Source organism: Bos grunniens, chromosome 6 (assembly GCF_055505025.1).
Source record: "Bos grunniens cultivar Pamir isolate PY7600 chromosome 6, Bosgru_T2T1.0, whole genome shotgun sequence".
Taxonomy (NCBI): domain Eukaryota; kingdom Metazoa; phylum Chordata; class Mammalia; order Artiodactyla; family Bovidae; genus Bos; species Bos grunniens.
Genome location: NC_141170.1, coordinates 60,114,045 through 60,133,298, shown reverse-complemented (window position 1 = coordinate 60,133,298; position 19,254 = coordinate 60,114,045). Strand labels below are relative to the sequence as shown.

Here is a 19,254-nt window from a genome sequence, read left to right as displayed (position 1 = left end):
TCCCTAGTGATAACTTTTTACATACAAATTATGAAACTATCATGAGAAAATATAGAAATCACTTGAATGTATAAGAAAACTCTTTAGATACATAAGAAGTAAAATTTAAATCATATCTTTTTGTTCTAATTGCTTTTAGAGCTGATCATATTGTGAAAATCTTTGATCGCCATGGTCAAAAAAGAAGTGAAATCAACTTATCTGGGTAAGTACAGAGGTAGATCAAAATTTTTTCAAACTTTGTGGCCTAAAAGATAAAAAAACACTGTCTTAAAACTTATAATCAAGTAGAATTTTGTAATTTATGTCTAACCTGTATCTCTTCTTTTGCTTTCTCCATTTGCAAAGAGATTTAGTTTTGTATACCATAAGCAGTTAATGAAATAGGTGTATAGCATATGAATTAAGAGTTTAATACATTCATTGACAGATAAGCTTTAAGGCAGAATTGTAAATGAGTCTATGTGAAAGAATTCTTATTTAATTATAAACAAGCCTTAATGTATATATTTGCAGATAAGCCCTTATTGATGTAGTATTTCCTCTCTAATATAAATTGAAAAATAGTTACTTTCCACACTTTTTTTATCCTTTTTAAGAAAGTCATTCTAGATTACAGTAAGCATAACGTAAGCATTTTTAATAATTCAGTGTGATCATTCCCTGTATTAGTTATTTTACCTATAGTCTTAGTGGTTATTATGATGTTTGCATAAGACCTAAGTGGTCTTAAGCTGCCAGGCTTTTTAAATTCACATCAACCTTGTGTAGTTTATCAGCCACCATCTTTGCAAATTTAGTGGCTCTACTTATCTCACACCCACCTAATGCCACCATTTTAGCATTTCCTATTGCTCTCTTAATTGTTGCTTCTGGTTTCTATATTCTGGGGAACAGAGGGCAAGCTAGTTATAATTATGTTTAGAATAAAGTGAAAAGGCACTTAGTAAAAAACTTCTCTGATTAAGTTGTAGGAGCTTTATTGCATAATCTCTGTAACATTGCTTTTGGTTATGCAATGTCCTTATTTTTTTGCTTCTGAGTTCTTCTGCTGTATTCAACATAGCTGAATTAGACTGACAAAACATCATCAGATAAACAAAATGCTATTATATGTTGTCTTTAATGATTTTATTAAGAATTTGAAAGCCTCCCTCTTCCATACCTCTCAAAATCTGTGGAAATACTATAGAAAATTAAGATCCCCAAACATATTTTAGTAGTTTGAAGAATAAAATAACTGAAGTGATTCCCAGATGTCTTAAATGGAAAGCTGAGTGTTGGTTCAGGGGCCCGCAAAGTCTGGGATCTGAGCTGGAGCTGATGTAATAATAATAGGAATAAAGTGCACAATAAATGTAAGGCACTGGAATCATCCAGAACCCATCTCCCCAACCCCGGGTCCACGGAAAAATTGTCTTCCACAAAAGGCCAAAAAGGTTGGGGACCACTGGGCAGGTGCCCCAAAACAGTCTCCAAATGAGAAACAGAATCAGAAGAGGAAGAAAAGGTTAATCTCCAGGGAAGTTCTTAAATTATAATAAACATTTGGAGTAATTTTAAACAGTAAGAAACATATTAAGTAGAGCATTTCCTATTTATAACTATTTTGTTACCTTAAATCACTCTTCTTATTCTATTCAATATTAAGATATGAAATGAAAATGACTTTTCTTACTCTGTATTTCAGAATTCAGTATTTCTTACTGTTTGCAATCCTACATCTAGCCAGCCTTGCTCTGTTTAATACACAGCTTGTCTAGATATTTCACCTCTTATCAGTACCTTCTTTTTCCCTCTGTGCATCTGAAACCACCTTTCAAAAGTTGATCACACAAATTTCCTCTTGATTCCAGACGTGATTCCTTTCTAGAGGTGCTTGATGAGTATTTTACCACAAGAGCCCAGCTCTTTACAGGTGTCAAGAAAATCTGCTAACCTATTAGATATAATTGTATTCAATATAGTATGTGAAAATGATATTTGAAATAGAATTCAAAATGTTTCCATCCCCTCAACAACAACAAAATTGGTGTTAGTGTTATCCAGGCAGTAAATTTGGAGTTCTGTTTCTTACTTTAGAAAGTTTATGACTTTAAAAATAGATTGAATGGACTTGCTATAGACAAAAATCACAAAGAGTTGATTGTTTAAATTTCTTTCCCCTACTTTAATGTATAGTGATTGTTTTGTTCTCTTTTTAAAAAAAGTAATTGTGTTACTATGGATTGGGACAAGGATGGAGATATTCTAGCAGTGATTGCTGAGAAATCCAGTTGCATTTATCTGTGGGATGCCAACACGAACAAAACCAGTCAGTTAGACAGTGGCTTGAGGTAAGGATAACTTTTTTTATTTTTTAAATCTTCACTTAGAAATACTATTTGCAGCTTTGATGCTAAAATTTCTTACTACATTCATTATAAATATGCCCTGATGCGTTATTTTCTTATAAAAGGGAAAAATTCATTTCTTTTAAAATTGTTATATATAATCCTATTAATTTTGCCCAATTAATTAGAATACAGTATCATTCTAAAATATAAAGAGCTTCTTAAAAAGTTGCTTTCAGTGAAATAGACTAAAAAGTCCAAAGAAGAGAGAAAACATTTATAGGAAAATCTGGAAATAGGATGACTATAGGCATGACTGGATCTAGGGGTTGTAATAATGCAATCTAGACATCTCACAGCTCTTTCTTTCTCTGTATTGACCTCTAAGTCAGACTCTCTCCCTCTTTTAATTCTGTTGAAGTATAGTTGATTTATAATGTTGTGTTAATTTCTGCTGTGCAGCAAAGTGATTCAGTTATACATATATGTACTTTCTTTTTCATATTCTTTTTCATTGTGGTTTATCACAGGATATTGAATATTGTCCCCTGTGCTATACAATAGGTCCAAGTCATTTATCCACCCTGTATATATTTAGACTCTTTTGATGGCTACTGACATCAGCTTCTACCATTCTTCACAGCAAGTTATGCCAAAGAAAAGGGCATGCCACTATTACATCGCCAGTATCCTCTCAGTTCTTTAAAAGGTCTTTGAATAGGGTAGGCAGGGCCATAGGGTTGATAATCCTACCCATGAAGATTGGGGTAAGAGTGGGGCAGTTCACAAGTGGAAGAAATCCTGGGCAGACCAAATAAGTTACAGATCTCTGCTAAAATAGAAGCTGTTTGCCATATGGAAAAGAAAAGCTTGTCAGTATTTACAGCTGAAATGCAATTTTGACCTTGAACAAGTTGCTTAACCTCTGCTTAAGCTTCAGTTTCTTCATATATGTAAAATGAGTCTAGTAATAATATCTGCCTCATAGCATCATGTGGCCTATAAGTGCAGGAAGAGATCACACATCTACCATAAGATTAGGCTTTACTTTTCCAACATACTTATCAAGGAATAACAGAGCAGGTCAAAACATCTCCCTAGTGCAGGTTCCCTCGACCCTCCAAAGTGAGGCACAAGAAATGCACCCACAGGCAATGGTGGCTGACCAACATCAGGTCTACTAGATCTGAGAACCTCCACTTCTTGCTCTGTCCTTTTACACTTCCATACCTCACTTTTCAGAAGGATTTTACACACTCTGTGCTTCCATTCAAGAAAGTGAAAGTGTTAATTGCTCAGTTGTGACCCCATGGGCTGTAGCCCGTCAGGCTCCCCTGTTCATGCAGTTCTCCAGGCAAGGATACTGGATTGGGTTGCCATTCCCTCCTCCAGGGGATCTTCCAACCCGGGTCTCTCACATTGCAGGTGGATTCTTTACCATCTGAGCCACCAGGGAAACCCAAACCTCCTTCTGAGATGCCCTTAATAGTGACAGAGCTGGAAAATCCTTTTTCAAATCATGAATTCCCAATAATTTTTTCAGTTTACTGTATCACAGTTTTAGACTTTTTAAAAGCTTAAGATGTTATCCATTAAGATTTTTACCACAATTAGAGTTACAACAATCATTAGTAGACAGATTAATAACTGTCTTATCATTAGTCATCTCCTGAAATGTGAGATTCCATCATGACTGAATTGAAGCCTTTTATTCATTATACATTTGTATTTTAGGTCTCACTGACTTAAGATCACTTTATAGTGTCTCAAAATGCCTTTAGCACTTACTCTTTGTCCTAAATCATTAAAATTGTAATTTTATACTTCAGCTTCTAACTAGATATTACAGTTATTCATGAAATTCACGAAGCACTTTTTAAAAGGACTGCTTAGGAGGTTAGGTTGTAAATTGTTTAGTAATTTACATCTTAATGTTACAGGGATCAATTGTCTTTTCTTCTTTGGTCAAAATTTGGAAGTTTCCTGGCCGTTGGAACTGTTAAAGGAAATTTGCTAATTTATAATCATCAGACATCTCGAAAGATTCCTGTCATTGGTAGGTTACAGCTGGAAACACTGCTTAATATTTGGGATGCTTTAACATAAATGTAAATTTTATCACCTCAGGTTTCCCTGATACTGCAGGGGAAATTTTGTAGTTTAAAATTGACTTCCCTTGTCAAGCCATACCTCTGTCTAACTAGAAGATCCATCTTCACTACCTACTAAGAACTTCCCAGGTTACATAGAACAAGTTACCCTCAGGTGAGTGAGCCTGTGCCTCTGGACACCAGTACATTAATAGCATGATTTCCATCTGTCCTTTTCTCACCCAGATTATGCCTCTGCTATGGAGTAGCTCATGTGCCTATCAACACATTAGTAGATGGGCTAAAACATTTGGCGACTTCTTAGACAGAGTATATCCATATTCCTAATTCTGACCCCTCACTCTCTCCAATCACTAATCTAGGAGTGAACTAGGAGTTATTTTTACCTCAGGGTATATGACTGGAAGGTATGCGTATTTATTCCTTCTTTGACCTTCTTGATTCAGCCTCTTTGATTCCCCCAGCCTCTGGCACTTAGCATCTGACTACCTGAAGGAAATAGTATTGATTTTTTTCAATTGTTGTAACATCAGGCTGGTGAGGGGTGAAATGGGTAGGCTTAATTATAATTTACTGTTAATGGAAGAATTAAATGCTGGAGATAATAGTGCCCACAGAATACTTGAGAAAGGGCTTTTCAGTTAAAGACATTTATTCATTTCAAGTTATTTTCACATATATGTATATCTTTCATATGTGTATTTTTAGCACTCTGGCTATACAGTTACACTATTGATCCATTTGAAAAGTTGAACTAAAAAATCAGCTTTCACCATGTAAATTAATTTGTTTGACTTCGGTAGGCATTTTCTGTATCCCACTTCATTTATAGGCATGTCCTACCAGTTAACTTACGATCCTTAGATAGCTTGAGACTTGAGGTAAGAAGAAAATAATCAGGTCAAAACATGATTATTTGGTGTCATTATTTGTTCATATGTACATGATTTTATATGTGATCTTTGTATTTAATATGAATATTGATTCTAATTCAGTCTAATTTATTAACTGAATAAAATAGACCTGAAAATATTCAGGTTAATTTTACATTTTAGGCCCTTTCACTGCCTCTTTCAGAGTTTGTTGTGATTTGTAGGTGTGCTTTTTTTTTCCTCTGAAATAATTTACTTTTCTAAAACCAAGGCATTTCACTTCCAGTAGCAGCTGCACAAATGCACAATCAGCAAGTGGTTTTTACAGTAACTAAATGTCTGTTCCCTTGTTATGTCTTGCTCTGATTTCTTTCCTTGAACTGTGTTAGATACAGGCAATCCTCACTTTGCATGATTCTAATATGCATGAATTTCATTGACCACAGTTTACTTAATATTGCCAGTCTCCCAATAACATGATTCACATTTCAGTAACTGTGGTATATTCCTGTAAGTTAATATTAATTAAATGAGTCAAAACCTGCCCAGAACACTGTTAAGTAAGCACATGAAAGTGTTAACTGTTATCACTGATGTTAGGACTAACCTGAGTTCTGAGCTCTAGAAGAAAAGGAGAGATTTTCTTCTCTCTGTCCTGAGTGGAGGATGAAGTTTGTCCTTGGCATCTTTCCACCTCTCTTAATGTACTCCTTTATCCCTTCTAATACCTATTACTCTGGATACCCAGTTCCATTGTACTACCTATATCTCTTAATCAATCCATGATCAGCAAAATCTCCTATATCCCAGTCTCTTCTCTGAATGTTCCCTTCATTTTGTGCTCTGGTCTCCTGGTTTGAAATACTACCTCTGTAGTCCTATGTTTGTCTCTTCCAGACTCTAGACTCATGCAAGCAATTGCTTACTCAACAGCTCCGATGAAATTTCTAGTGAATACTTCAGATTTGATATCACCAAACTGTGCAGCCGTTCCCTCTCATCATTGATACCTTTTCATCCTCTTAGATGTTTAAGCCAAATCTTACTGTTATCCTGACTCTTATCTTCCTCATACCCTCTATACCAAATGTGCCAGAAAATCTTACAGGATTTACCTCCAAATATGTCCAGAATCAACTTGTCTCATCACCTCTACCACTACCACCACCACCATGGTGTGGGGCTCAGATCTTCTGCCTGCATCTCTGCAATCTCTTAACCGGTCTCCCTGCTTCAACTCTTGCCCTGCTATAAGAATATTCTCAACTCAGAAGCCCGAGTGAGCCTTCTGCTCAGAACTATCCAGTGGCTCTTCATGTCACCCAAGATCAAAGTCAGAATCCTTACAATGGCTAGCCAAGCCCTCTATGACCTGGCCCTTGAAAACTGTGATTTCATCTCTTAGTTACTTTACTTTCTGGCCTCCAGCCACACTGTTCTCCTAGCTGAGCCTCTAACACACTGGACACATTCTTGCTTCAGGGTCTACTGACTTAATAACTATTTATTTAGAGCCTGCTTTCTGCAGAAATACTTTATTAGGTTCAATAAGGGGTACAAGGAATAAAATAAGCATGATCTCTGTCTCAATAACAGCTAAAATAGCTAACACTTATATAGCACTTCCTGTGTTGCTGGCACTCTTCTAAGGGCTTTAGTTCATTTGATCCCCAACCCTGTGAAATAGCTTCTACTATTATCCCCAAATTTTGGACAGTGTGACTAAGGAATAGATAGGTTATCTTACCCAAGGTTTTGTGATAAGTAGTGGAGCCACTTACTCAAAATAGACAGCCTGCCTCCAGAAACTGTATACTTAATTAACCTTGAGACTCTTGAGTATTTATCTATTCTAGGACCTTTAACGAAAACCTGGTGTCAAGTCATGTGATTTCCACCCCAAAATGTAGTTTTTGCACTGGCTAGATTGCTTAATTAAAAAGCATTCTGATACTTAGTGGCTCTCTAATATCCCTCACTAGCTAAATGACTCAGTTCTTAACATAAGTCTCACTAAGGTGCATTCATATTTGTACCTCAATATTGTCACGAATCACTGTATGTCTTTCAGTTATATACAAATAATCAAAATTGTGATGTTGAATCAGCTTATGCCAAGGGTCTCCCACATCATAAAGCTGAATATAATAAAGATAACTTCAGTGCTTTGAGATTTACTTCTTTTAAGACATTACTGTGATAGGTTTTGTTATATGGTTAAACAAACAAACTTGTCGAGGGGTGGGATATCTTTTTATGTTAGGACCTATGCTCATATTCACATAAAAAGTTGGAAAATAAGATTGCCCTTATATACAGTTATCTTGATTTAAAACTTTGTTATAAACTCTTTTAAATAAGGCTGCTTAGACACTAAACTGCTTTGAGATTTTAAATTCCTTGTTTGTTTAATTTCCATAGTGTATTATCTAAACTTTGAGATTACCATCACAGATTTTGTAAAATTTTTTTTTGAGAAATCAATATGTACAAAAATCATCTCTTTTGCAGGAAAACATACTAAGAAAATCACATGTGGATGCTGGAATGCAGAAAACATGCTTGCTTTAGGTGGTGAAGATAAAATGATTACAGTTAGTAATCAGGAAGGTGACACAATAAGACAGGTAATACAGTAACTTCTCTTTGACTTGCTGTGTTCAGATTTTCCTCCAAAATAAAGTTTGTCTATCAGACTGACCTATAAAATTTTAAAATCTCTATGAGAGATGTTTACAATAACTTCATATTCTAAACATCAAGTTTTTTCTTTTTATGTACTAGGACATTTTTCTTTTCATACAAATGCTTTCTCCAAATTTCCTCCTTTGTACACTTCCCCTTGGCTAGTGTTAGCTTGAATTATTCAGCTCTGTGGTTATAATCAACCATTATATTTGTGAATATCTCTTATTTGTGTATTTACAGTGTAAATCATAACCACTGGACTCAGTCAGATCTGCCTGATTCTAAAGCCCACTCCTTTAGCTGATATGTTAAATTGGTTCTAAACTAATCCTAATTAAATTTTAGGATTGAATTTTACTGCTGTTCAGATTTCCCACGATTAAGGGGATTTGTATTACCCATAGCTATATAATCTTACCAGGGGCAAAATTTCAATTCGGATGACTTGGCTTATGGTTTAGTATTTCTAGAGCAATAGTGACTGACACATTCTTTGAATACTTTTAGTTTTACATTAATAGGTTCTACATTAGCTATTTATTGCTGCATAACAAATTACCCCTGAAACTTAGCAGTTTAAAAGAACAGATGTTGCTTTGCCATTTTTGTGGGTGAGTAGTCCAGACACAGCTAAGCTGAGTACTTCTGCCTCAAGGTCTCTCACGAGGCTGCAGTCATTTAGCATTCTGGACTGCGGTCTCATCTGAAGTCTTGACTAGGGACAAATCTATTTCCAAGCTCATGTGGTTGTTGAAAGGCAGGCTGTTAGGCTCAGGGCTTAGCTCCTCTCACTACTGACTGGAAGCCTGCCTCATTTTCTAGCCACATGTATCTCTCCGTAGCATATCTCACAACAAAGCCGCTGGCAAGAGAATGAGAATAGTCATTCAAGACCTAAGCCACAACCTCTTAATAAATAACCTGATCTCAGAATTATTTTTGCCATATTCTGTTCTCTAGAAGTGAGTCACTAGGTTCAGCACATACTCAGGGTCTGGGTGGCAATCGCACTAAGGCATGAAAACCAGGAGGTGAGGACCATTGTGGACCATCTTAGAGGCTGCCCGCCATGGGCCCCCTTCTCTCAGGAAGAGAAAGCTAATCATGATAAAACACATGTAGCCTTATATGATTGTCAAATGTGTGATATAGCTTACAAACCCTGTAGCATTTGTGAGATAGAGGAGGTAAATGAATGTTGGATTGTGAATTTGTAAGAGAGAAGATCTAAATCAGTCAAGGTGTAGGCTAAACTATTGTAACAGAGACCCAAAATGACAAGGACTCTAAGAATATAGTAGTTCAGGTGGCTTTTTCCTCTTTCATTTTATCATATAACAGAGGTAAGCAGGTCATCTGTGTATCTCTGCTTCTCCAGGTTGTGTAAAGTCCCCCTTCCCCCTTCCCCACCCTTCCTTCCACCTTAATATTTTGCCATTTATTAGGGTGTTTTGCCCTCATTAGCACCACATCTGCATTTCAGCCCCAGGGAAAGGAAAAAGAGAAGTAGAGTGCAAGAAACTGTAAGCTACCTGATCTGGAAGATGCAGTCACTACTGCCATTCATATCACATGAACCTAGTCGTATGGTCAAACCTAAGTGCTGCCGTGGAAGCTGCAAATTTAGTCTGCCTAGGTGACCATGTACCCTGCTAAAACTTGTTATAGAGGATATTGGAAGACTTTTATCAGTTGCTGTCATTCACTCCAAGCAGAACAGAACAAAGACAAGAGGAAAGACTTACTATGGCTTGCTCAAGACTGGAATGACTGAAAATTTGGGCTTTGAGAATTTGCAGAAGTCTGAAGAAGAAAGTTGGTTCTTATATCTGGAAAGCTTTGAAACTGAGGTAGAAGTAACTCAGTCATATTGAGCAGACCACAGCATGATTCCAGTGATTCTTAAGGAAGGCATTGCTATAAAAATAGTTTCTAGAAACCTTGTAATTTTCATCAATCTGTATTGGTGTCCTTTAGAATTCTAATACTACAGGTCCCTGCTCTTGTGTCCATACCAGACATCATCAGTAGATACTGGCATTTTTTTCTTCACTGAATCAAGACATGACCTTAGAATACTTTTCCACATATAACATCCCAGGAAGCCTCTACCACTGAGCTATTATTTACATACAAGATAACTATTTCCCATTTTTAATCCCAAGAATTATGCTTCCAGAATATGACATACTAAAGTTGTAATTTAGTAAACAAAGCATACATTATAAGTATTGTTTCATCTGGTATTTTCTCCAAATTGCTTATACTTGGCTATTCTGCAAAGCACTCCATCGTTACTCCTGTGGGTTTATTTTTTATTTATCCTGCTTGTCTTGCTTCCTAAATCTGAAGATTGCTGTCATTCATCAGTTCTGAAAAATTCTTAGTCATTGTCTGTTTGAAATTTGCCTCTTGCCCTTGCTCTTCTCTTTCTGCAGCAACTGTTAGACCATATATGTTTAACCAACATAAGTAGACCAATATGTTTGACCATCTTATGTCTCTTAATCTCTCTTTCCTAGTTTCTTTTTGTCACTCTGTGCAATCTCCAGGATAATTTCCACAAATCAGTTCACTTATTCTTCAAATATGTCTAATCTTCTATCCCATCAGTCCTTCCCATTTTAATGACCCTAATTTTTATTGGTGGAAAGTACTTTGTAGTTCTTTTTTAAAACCTGCTTGTACTTTTCAAGAAAGTGTTGTCTTTTCTTATTTATGAGTCTTTTTATGTTTGTAATCATTTTAAAAGTATTTTATGATGTTTTTCTGATAATTCTGTTCTTTTTAGATCTGCTGACCCTTGCTCTTGGTACATTGCTTGTGAATTTTCTCATTTTGAATTGGGAGCTCACCTACTGTAGGAAGTTGTTTGCAGCCTTGGAAGAGGCTTTAGATTTGTTTTTGCTGAACACTGCAGGGAGTTTCTAGACCACTCAGAGTATAACTTTGGACCTTAGACCACAATGAACATAGGAGGGAAACTGATTTGAAAAGAATTTTTTCTAACCAAAGCCCAGCTCGAGTTCAAATGGGTTCATTATCATCTCTCTTTATCAGCCAGATATCTGCAGCATCAGTTCCTGCACTCACTTTGCTTTTCAGTTTGATCTTTGCTTATGGGCCACAGAAATCTTCCTTACCTTCTTTCAGGCTTATCTTAGCCATTTAATAAGATACATGTTCAGTTTCGTCCTTAATTTTTATAGCAGTGGGATTTTCAGGTTATTCAGTCCAATGTATTCAGAAATGAAAGCAAGCTCCCTGTTTTGTTAATGGAATTTGGGTGTGGGGTTTATTCATGGTGATACTATGTTCATCTCCACAGATACCAGTGAGATCGGAGCCTAGTGACATGCAGTTTTCCATGATGAAGACTGATGACCGAACCTCCACTGCTGAAAGCACAGTAAGAGTTCTAAATCCAGGCCCAAATTATTTTGGTAATTTTGTAGGATATACTGTCTCCTTTTCTAGGATGGTTCAGAATCTCTGTTAAAAAAATTATGGTACATCACTTATGAAATCAACATAGACCCCCGTTTCTCAGGCCTAAATATTGTTTTTGCTGCCACCTAACATCAAAACAATTGAAGATAGAGTTCTGTAGCACCGTGGCTGCTCTCCTTATGGTAGCAAAAACAGTGGGGGCGCCTTGAAAAGCAAGAGTATTGATTTCTATATCTTTTAAATTTTTTCATTCTTATCAGATATGGGGACTAGAATGCCAGAAATTACTAGTTTTATTTTTTAACACCTTAGGTTTATTTTCCCTGCCACATTTTAACATTCTGAAGTCCAGATGGTTTTCACAATCAACCAGAATATATTTAATGAAGTAATGTTTTTCTTTATTTCTTAAAAAGATATTATATTGATAATAACTCATAACCGATAGCATCTTCAAAGCAAGGAAATATACCAAAGTGTTTCTGTTTATATATATATATATATATATATATATATATATATATCCATTACCCTTAGTGAGCCCAAATCAGTAATGTACTCCTCTGTCTCAACACAGTTACACTCTCAGCTGGGAATTACAGTTTAGTATTGGCCTGTGTGAGTAACAGGGATACTAGTCTAGCCACATTGACCAGTGCCCTGCAGGTGATGGAAAAAGTGATGATATAAAAAGCTGAACTAGATTATCCACACGGGTATGGACAGGTAATCCCACGTGGCTCAGAATCAAAATCAGATGGCCTCAGTGTAGAAGAGTTGCTATACTCTGAATGTGAGTTTAATTCCAATGGAACTGTGTCAGACTTACCTTCTTGTACTGCACGGTACTCTTATTAGAGGTACAGAGAATTTTAAAAAGTTATTCCATTGAGCTATTTTAGTATACTTCCAAGGGTATATTGGGTATGTGTAAACCCAAAGATCCTTCCCAGACTACATTTAGGAAAATGATACAAATGTTTTGAGTTAGTCACATTGTTTCCTTACTAATTTATAACATTTAACACTAAATTTGGCTCAGTTGTTTTTCTAAATTAGGTTTATGCTGTTTGAATTTGCTTATTAGTCTTTTTATGAAGTACTGAACATTCCTCTCATAATTCCTATTTTTGGCAGATAAGTGTAGTGGTTGGCAAGAAAACTTTGTTTCTTTTTAATCTGAATGAACCAGATAACCCAATTGATCTGGAGTTTCAGCAACACTATGGCAACATTGTCTGCTACAGTTGGTATGTACAGAAGCACAATACATGAAGAGTGTTTTTCCTTACGAAGTATAATGTGTTTCGTTTTTGTCTGTAGCATTTTCACTCCTCTCTGTGACATTTTCTGGGTTGCAGTCTGTGACTTAACATGTGAAACTACCTAGCATGTTATCTGGCAAATAGGCCCTTGATAAATGATATTCTCTATTTCCTCAATGTTCAGGTATTTGTTTATTACTGTATTGCAGATGACAGTTAATCTTCCTTTTACTGTATTACTGCCTTTGTTGCTGTAGGTACGGTGATGGCTACATCATGATTGGTTTTTCACGTGGAACTTTTGTTGTCATTTCCACTCATATTCGGGAGATCGGTCAAGAGATATTTCAGGCTCGTGACCATAAAGACAGTCTAACCAGTATTGCAGTATCACAGACCCTTAACAAAGCTGCTACGTGTGGTGATAACTGGTAAGTTATATTCACATATTCCTAGGAAAGCTTATTTAAGGAATGGTCAAGAGATTTAACAGGATGTTGTTAACTAATGTTAATCTATCCACCATACTTGCACTATTAGAACATGTTTGCAGTTGAAAATTTCTAAGATATTTTTATCTTTGCCTTGAACACTCAGGGTAAAACCTAAAATACTAAATGTGTACCAAATACAAAACCTAAAATGGAGTATACTTGAAAATCAGTCATAAAAATAAAATGGGCACTTCTGGGTAACAGGCAGTAAGTACCCTTGACCCTGTCTCTCTCACCAAATACAGCCATAAAACCTGTAGAGAACCCATGAAACAGCTATGTAAGGATTCTGAAAAGTAAATAGTAGCAGGCAGACTGGAGAAGAAAGCCAGCATTTGAAGTACCGCTGAGCCAGTGGTGAGTCTCCTGTGTGTCTTCTGGTCTCTCTCAGCCAGGACTCAAGGCAGCCTGAGACCTGGACGTAAGCACTGGAGCAGAGACAGAGAGAGCTCTGAAAGAAGCCCTTTAGTTCTGGCTCAACTTGCAGTAAAGAGAACACACCCATTCTGAACAGAGGAAAAGATTAAAAAAAAAAAACAAAAACCAGCCTCAGGGACCTTGAAACTACCAAAATATCTAACATTTGTGTCATAAAAATCTCAAATATAAAGGTTGGAAGCATCTCCCATTTGACAAAAGACAACCTATATTTTATACTAGCTCAGCAACCCCCAAAAAGAGTAAATCCAAAGAAATGTAGGCCCAGACTCATCATGGTTAAACTGCTAAAAACTAAAGGCAAAGAAAAGATTTGAAAGTAGCCAGAGAACGTTTTGAATGACAGCAGATTTCTCACCATAAACCGTAGTGACCAGGAGGAAACTCGTAACATTCTTAAACTGCTGAAAGAAAAGAATTGTCAACCAAACTTCCATCTATATCCAGTAAAAATAGCAATCAGTAATGAAGGTGAAATAAACATTCTCAGATGAAGGAAAATGAAGAGAATTTACTGCCAGTGGGCCTCCTCTAAAAGAACTACTGAAGGAAGTTCTTCAGATAGGAGATAACGGATGACAGAATGAAACTTGGAATGTCAAAAATAAAAGGAAGGCAACAGAAACGGGAAATAACTGAGTAGATAAAGTGAAGGTGTTGGTCACAAAGGCTACTGGTGAAATCACATCAGGAACTTACATTTGCTTATGACTGTGGGCTGCTATGAAGGGCATGAATGTGCATGAAGGGACGAGTGTTCATTTAAGATCACTGCAGGCCACTTGGCCAAACAAAACAGATGCCAAGACAGCTATATCATGGTGTAACTTAAACTTTCAGCAGACTTGGATAACACTATAAACCAGCTAGACCTAGCGGACATCTACAGAACACTCCACCCAACGACAGCAGAGTACACATTTTTCCCAGACACCCGTGGCGCATTCACCAATGTAGACCATATCCTGGAGCATGAAACAAACCTCAACAAATTGAAATCATACAAAATGTGTTAAGCCATCATGTAATCACACTTGAAATTGGTAACAAGATAACAGGAAATTCTCTGTATACTTAGAAATTAGACAGCCTACTTCCAAATAATTCATGGGTCCAAGAGTAAATCTAAAAGTAAACTAGAAAATACGTAGAACTGAGTGAAAATGGGAATGTACATTTGTTGTTGTTCAGTCACTCAGTAGTGTCCGACTCTTTGTGACCCCACGCATGCCAGGCTTCCCTGTTCTTCACCATCTCCCAGAGCTTGCTCAAACTCATATCCATTGAGTTGGTGATGCCATCCAACGATCTCATTCTCTAAAGCAGTGCTGAGAAGAAAATTTATAGTACTAAATTGATATAGAGGAAAGAGAAAAGACATCTAATCAATTATCTAAGTTCCTATCTCAAAAAAACTAGAAAGAGCAAAACAAGCCCAGAGCAGAAGGAAGAAAGTAACAAAGAGCAGAAATTGAAAATAGGGAAAAAATTTAAAAGCTAGGGGTTTGGGGGGGAAATTGATAAATCTCTAGCAAGGATGACAAAAATAGAATACAGTTCACCAATATCATGAGTGAAATAGAAGTATCACTACAGATCTGAAAACCACTGACAAAGCAATCCTACAAACCACTTTATACTCAGCAATTTGATGACTTGGAACATAGGAAGCAACTCAGTCGAGGGTACATTTTATGTGCCTACTGGCCATCTGTATGTTGTCTTTGGAAAAATGTCTATTACAGTCTTCTGCTCATTTTTCAATTGGTTTGTTTGGTTTTTTTGTTGAGTTGTATGAGCTGTTTATATATTTTGGAGATTAAGCCCTTGTCTGTTGCATCATTTGCAAATACTTCCTCCCATTCTGTAGGTTCTTTTCATTTTTTTTTTTTTTTAATGGTCTCCTTTGCTGTGCCAAATCTTGTTAAGTTTGATTAGATCACATTTGTTTATTTTCACTTTTATTTCTGTTGCCTTGCTAGACTGACCTAAGAAAACATTGATGTGATTTATGTCAGAGAATGTTCTGCCGATGTTCCCTTCTAAGAGTTTTATACTCTCTTGTCTTAGATTTGTCTTTAAGCCGTTTGAGTTTATTTTTGTGGGTGGTGTGCACAGGAGGGTGCGCACCCCTCTTTGAGGATGTGCTCTAACATCTGATCTACATGCAGCTGTCCACCTTCCCCAGCGCCACTAGCTGAAGAGACTGTCTTTTTCCCATTGTGTATTCTTGCCTCCTTTGTTGAGGAGTAATTGACTGTAGGTGTACAGATTTACTTCTGGGCTCTTTGTTCTCTCTGTTATTTCTTACAGTCACATGTGGACCTACAATTATATCAAAAATTTAATTAAATGAAAATGGAAAATATATGAAGAAGAAGCACTGGGAGGGTGGAGAAGGGACAAAGGAAGGAGAGAGGAAGGGAGACAGGAAGAAAGAAATACCACTCTTAGGTCCCAACATCATGCCACACAGGTTTCACTTGCATAAGCCTACTTACCCTTCCCAAAAACCCTTTGAAGTAACATTATGCCTCCACTTTTCAGAGCTTTCCACCTAGGCCTTTCCAAATCTTTCTGTTATACTTGGTTTATTTTTGTAGGAACGAACTCTTGGAGCAGTGGATGAGGGGAGAGGAGGGGAGGACACATTGCAAAGAGAAACCTGCTTCATTTTACAATAATCAGTACTGCTCAGGGGCAAGTTTGCCTACTCAAACTTTTCCTCAGGATCTTCAGCCTCCTTGTTCCTGACTGTAGATCAAAGAACTAAGCTGGGCACCACTCCCACCCCCTATCAACAAACAAAAATTTTAAAGAACATATAATTAAATATAGAAAGTTTAATATTTTCTTACCTTAACCCTATAGATCCTCCTGTACCTCCCTTTTTGGAGAACACTGACCTGTTCCATAGCTTATAATTGCTTGAATTTAACTTAGTGCTCATATTTAAAATATATATATATTTTTTTTTTTTTCAGCATTAAAATCCATGACTTGGCAGAATTAAAAGACATGTATGCTATAGTCAACCTGGATGATGAACATAAAGGTATTGATTTTTCTGAAGCAAATTGGCATTTGATCATTTTAGTAAAAGAGTAATGTGTTTGTTAATGTATGGTTTGCATTCATTGTAGGAGGAAGCAAATTAACACCTTTCACTAGAATTCCCTGAAGTAGCCTCTTTATTAGTGATTATGTTGAGTCATACTCCTTGACTGGGCTTCCCAGTTGGCTCAGTGGTAAAGAATCCACCTGCCGTTGCAGGAGGCACAGATTCAATCCCTGGGTCACGAAGATCCCCTGGAGAAGGAAATGACAACCCACTCCATTACTCTTGCCTGTGAAATCTCATGGACAGAGGAGCCTGGCCGGCTATAGTGCATGGGATCACAAAAGAATTGGAAATGACTTAGTGACTAAAAACAAAAAACTTCTTGACTAGGAGGATGTGAATATACTTTGATTCAAAGATTTCTGTTGTATTTTATCCCAAATCCAGTTGCAAAATCTAAATTCTCATATATTTCCCTTTGAGCCAGTTTTGAATGCATCAGGGCTCCTGCTCATAGGCCAATCCATGATGAATGTCCTAGTCTAAATAAAAGCTACTTCCACTGTTTTTTTAAAACTTTGAAGATTTTTATGCCTCTGCTAGCTTAAGATATTTAGTGTGCTTGGTTTCCTGTAACAGCATATCTGTTTTTAAATAATCCTTTATATGCTCCATCATTTCAGGGCTGAGTACCTTGTCCTGGACAGATGATGGCCAGCTGCTGGCACTGTCCACCCAGAGGGGCTCACTGCACGTGTTCCTAACCAAGCTCCCCATCCTTGGAGATGCCTGCAGCACCAGGATTGCATACCTCACCTCCCTCCTTGAAGTCACCGTAGCCAACCCTGTTGAAGGAGTACAAAAACAGTATTATCTTTATTTGTTAATAAAATTAAAACAGTGTTAACAGTTGATTCACTACTGCTACTTTTCTCTATTATAGGAACTGCCAATCACAGTTTCTGTCGACGTGGAGCCCAACTTTGTAGCGGTGGGACTTTATCACCTGGCTGTGGGAATGAATAATCGAGCTTGGTTTTATGTCCTTGGAGAGAATGGCAAGTCTAAATCCAGTTGTTTTCGTATCTAACATATAATTTGTTTTTTTGTCTGTTTATTTGTTTGGGAAGCACTAATAGTTTCTTTTAAGACCAAATCTTTCTTTTTCTTCAGACATCTCTCTCTTAGCTTAAATGGTTTTTTGCTAATCTTCTAAAAATTTTTGTTTTGTTCTTTTGTTCTTTATCTTTGTTGTGAAGACACTGGTATCCTGAGCAGATTGTGTTCTTTAGAATTGGGCCCTGGGTTCAAATTCCCTTCTGCCCCTTTTAGCTGGGTGACTGTAGACAAATTCTTTACCCCTCTGAGCCTTGGTTTCCTCATCTGGAAAATGAAGATTCTTCTACTTGAAAAGGGTTATGAGAAAAATTATATGGAATAAAATGTGTAATCTATTTTGTGCCTGGTCTTTCTTAGGCCCCTGTTGGTCTGGTAGGTACTGAGTAAATGTTAATTCCCTACCTGCCACCGCCCCACCCACCCCCACCGCCCCCCGCCCCACTGTATGCTTTGAATGACCACTGACATCTGAAGGGAACCTCACTTTTTCTTCTCCTCCTCCACCTCTTTCCTGCAGGAGGTCAGATGTCCCTCAGGAATAGAGCCAGCCTGAGAATTATCCTCAGATGTTCCATTAAGCTTCTTGTCACTAAGGTTTAATTTTTGGTCGTTTTGCAAGTGACTTTATTTTTTTATTTTTTTGACTCTATTTTTTATTACTTTGTTTCTTGTGAACCACTATGAAATTCCTAAAGGCAAATTTATATGGCAACTAAGATTTCTTGAGAATGGCTAAAATAAAACTTTCAGGTTCAGAATATTCTTTCAAAGGCACACATTTAAAACTTATTTGCGGATCATTAGATTAGATCATTTTGTTTATATTTTATTGAGTTTGTTCTTGTTTTGATTACCACAGCTGTTAAAAAATTGAAAGATGTGGAGTATCTGGGGACAGTAGCCAGTGTTTGCCTTTATTCTGACTATGCGTCTGCACTTTTTGAAGGCAAAGTCCAGTTACATTTGGTAAGTATTTTTGGTGTCCCATGGCCTGCTTAGGTCAGTGATGACAATGAATAGCCTAATGTTTTGTAATCAAGAACTTTGGTCAAGAAGCGACCATGTACAGACTAGCTAGAAAGCCGTATGTGACAAGAATTGACAAAACTCTTTACCCTTCTGCATGAGATTAACCCTCAATTAACCCTTTAACTCTGTTCCCAAGAAACCCAACAAAGTTTCAGCTGTGCTGCTCATAACATTGCTTATGTAAAAATGGCCATGTAAAGTGTGTCTAGAAGGAACTATAAGTAAGTTGTAAAAACTGATGTAAAAAATGCCATAGGTCTGGCTTCCTGGAATGGATTGACCCATGTGTTTGGTCCTGTCACTGGTGGGGATCCTGAAACTATGCCCCATGAGTTGTTCAAGAGATGTTGGCCCTTGAAATATGGGGCTTCTCAACCAGGACACTTCGCACATG

At 37.0% G+C, this 19,254-nt stretch overlaps 1 protein-coding gene across 4 annotated transcripts in view; it reads left to right on the top strand.

The window, feature by feature from the left end:
• Window positions 1–19,254, top strand: part of WDR19 (WD repeat domain 19) — a 78,665-nt gene that overhangs the window by 6,265 nt on the left and 53,146 nt on the right. For 3 of the 4 annotated variants that reach the window (XM_086406080.1, XM_086406078.1, XM_086406079.1), the window contains exons 3-13: window positions 140–205; window positions 2,211–2,336; window positions 4,274–4,389; window positions 7,828–7,943; window positions 11,333–11,413; window positions 12,592–12,704; window positions 12,977–13,150; window positions 16,636–16,706; window positions 17,396–17,568; window positions 17,656–17,770; window positions 18,691–18,797. In XM_086406080.1, coding sequence (XP_086262206.1) covers window positions 140–205; window positions 2,211–2,336; window positions 4,274–4,389; window positions 7,828–7,943; window positions 11,333–11,413; window positions 12,592–12,704; window positions 12,977–13,150; window positions 16,636–16,706; window positions 17,396–17,568; window positions 17,656–17,770; window positions 18,691–18,797 — 1,258 coding nt within the window. Of the gene's footprint in view, window positions 1–139; window positions 206–2,210; window positions 2,337–3,758; window positions 4,390–7,827; window positions 7,944–11,332; window positions 11,414–12,591; window positions 12,705–12,976; window positions 13,151–16,635; window positions 16,707–17,395; window positions 17,569–17,655; window positions 17,771–18,690; window positions 18,798–19,254 lie in introns of all 4 variants that reach the window. The other variant, XM_086406081.1, reaches the window with a different exon arrangement.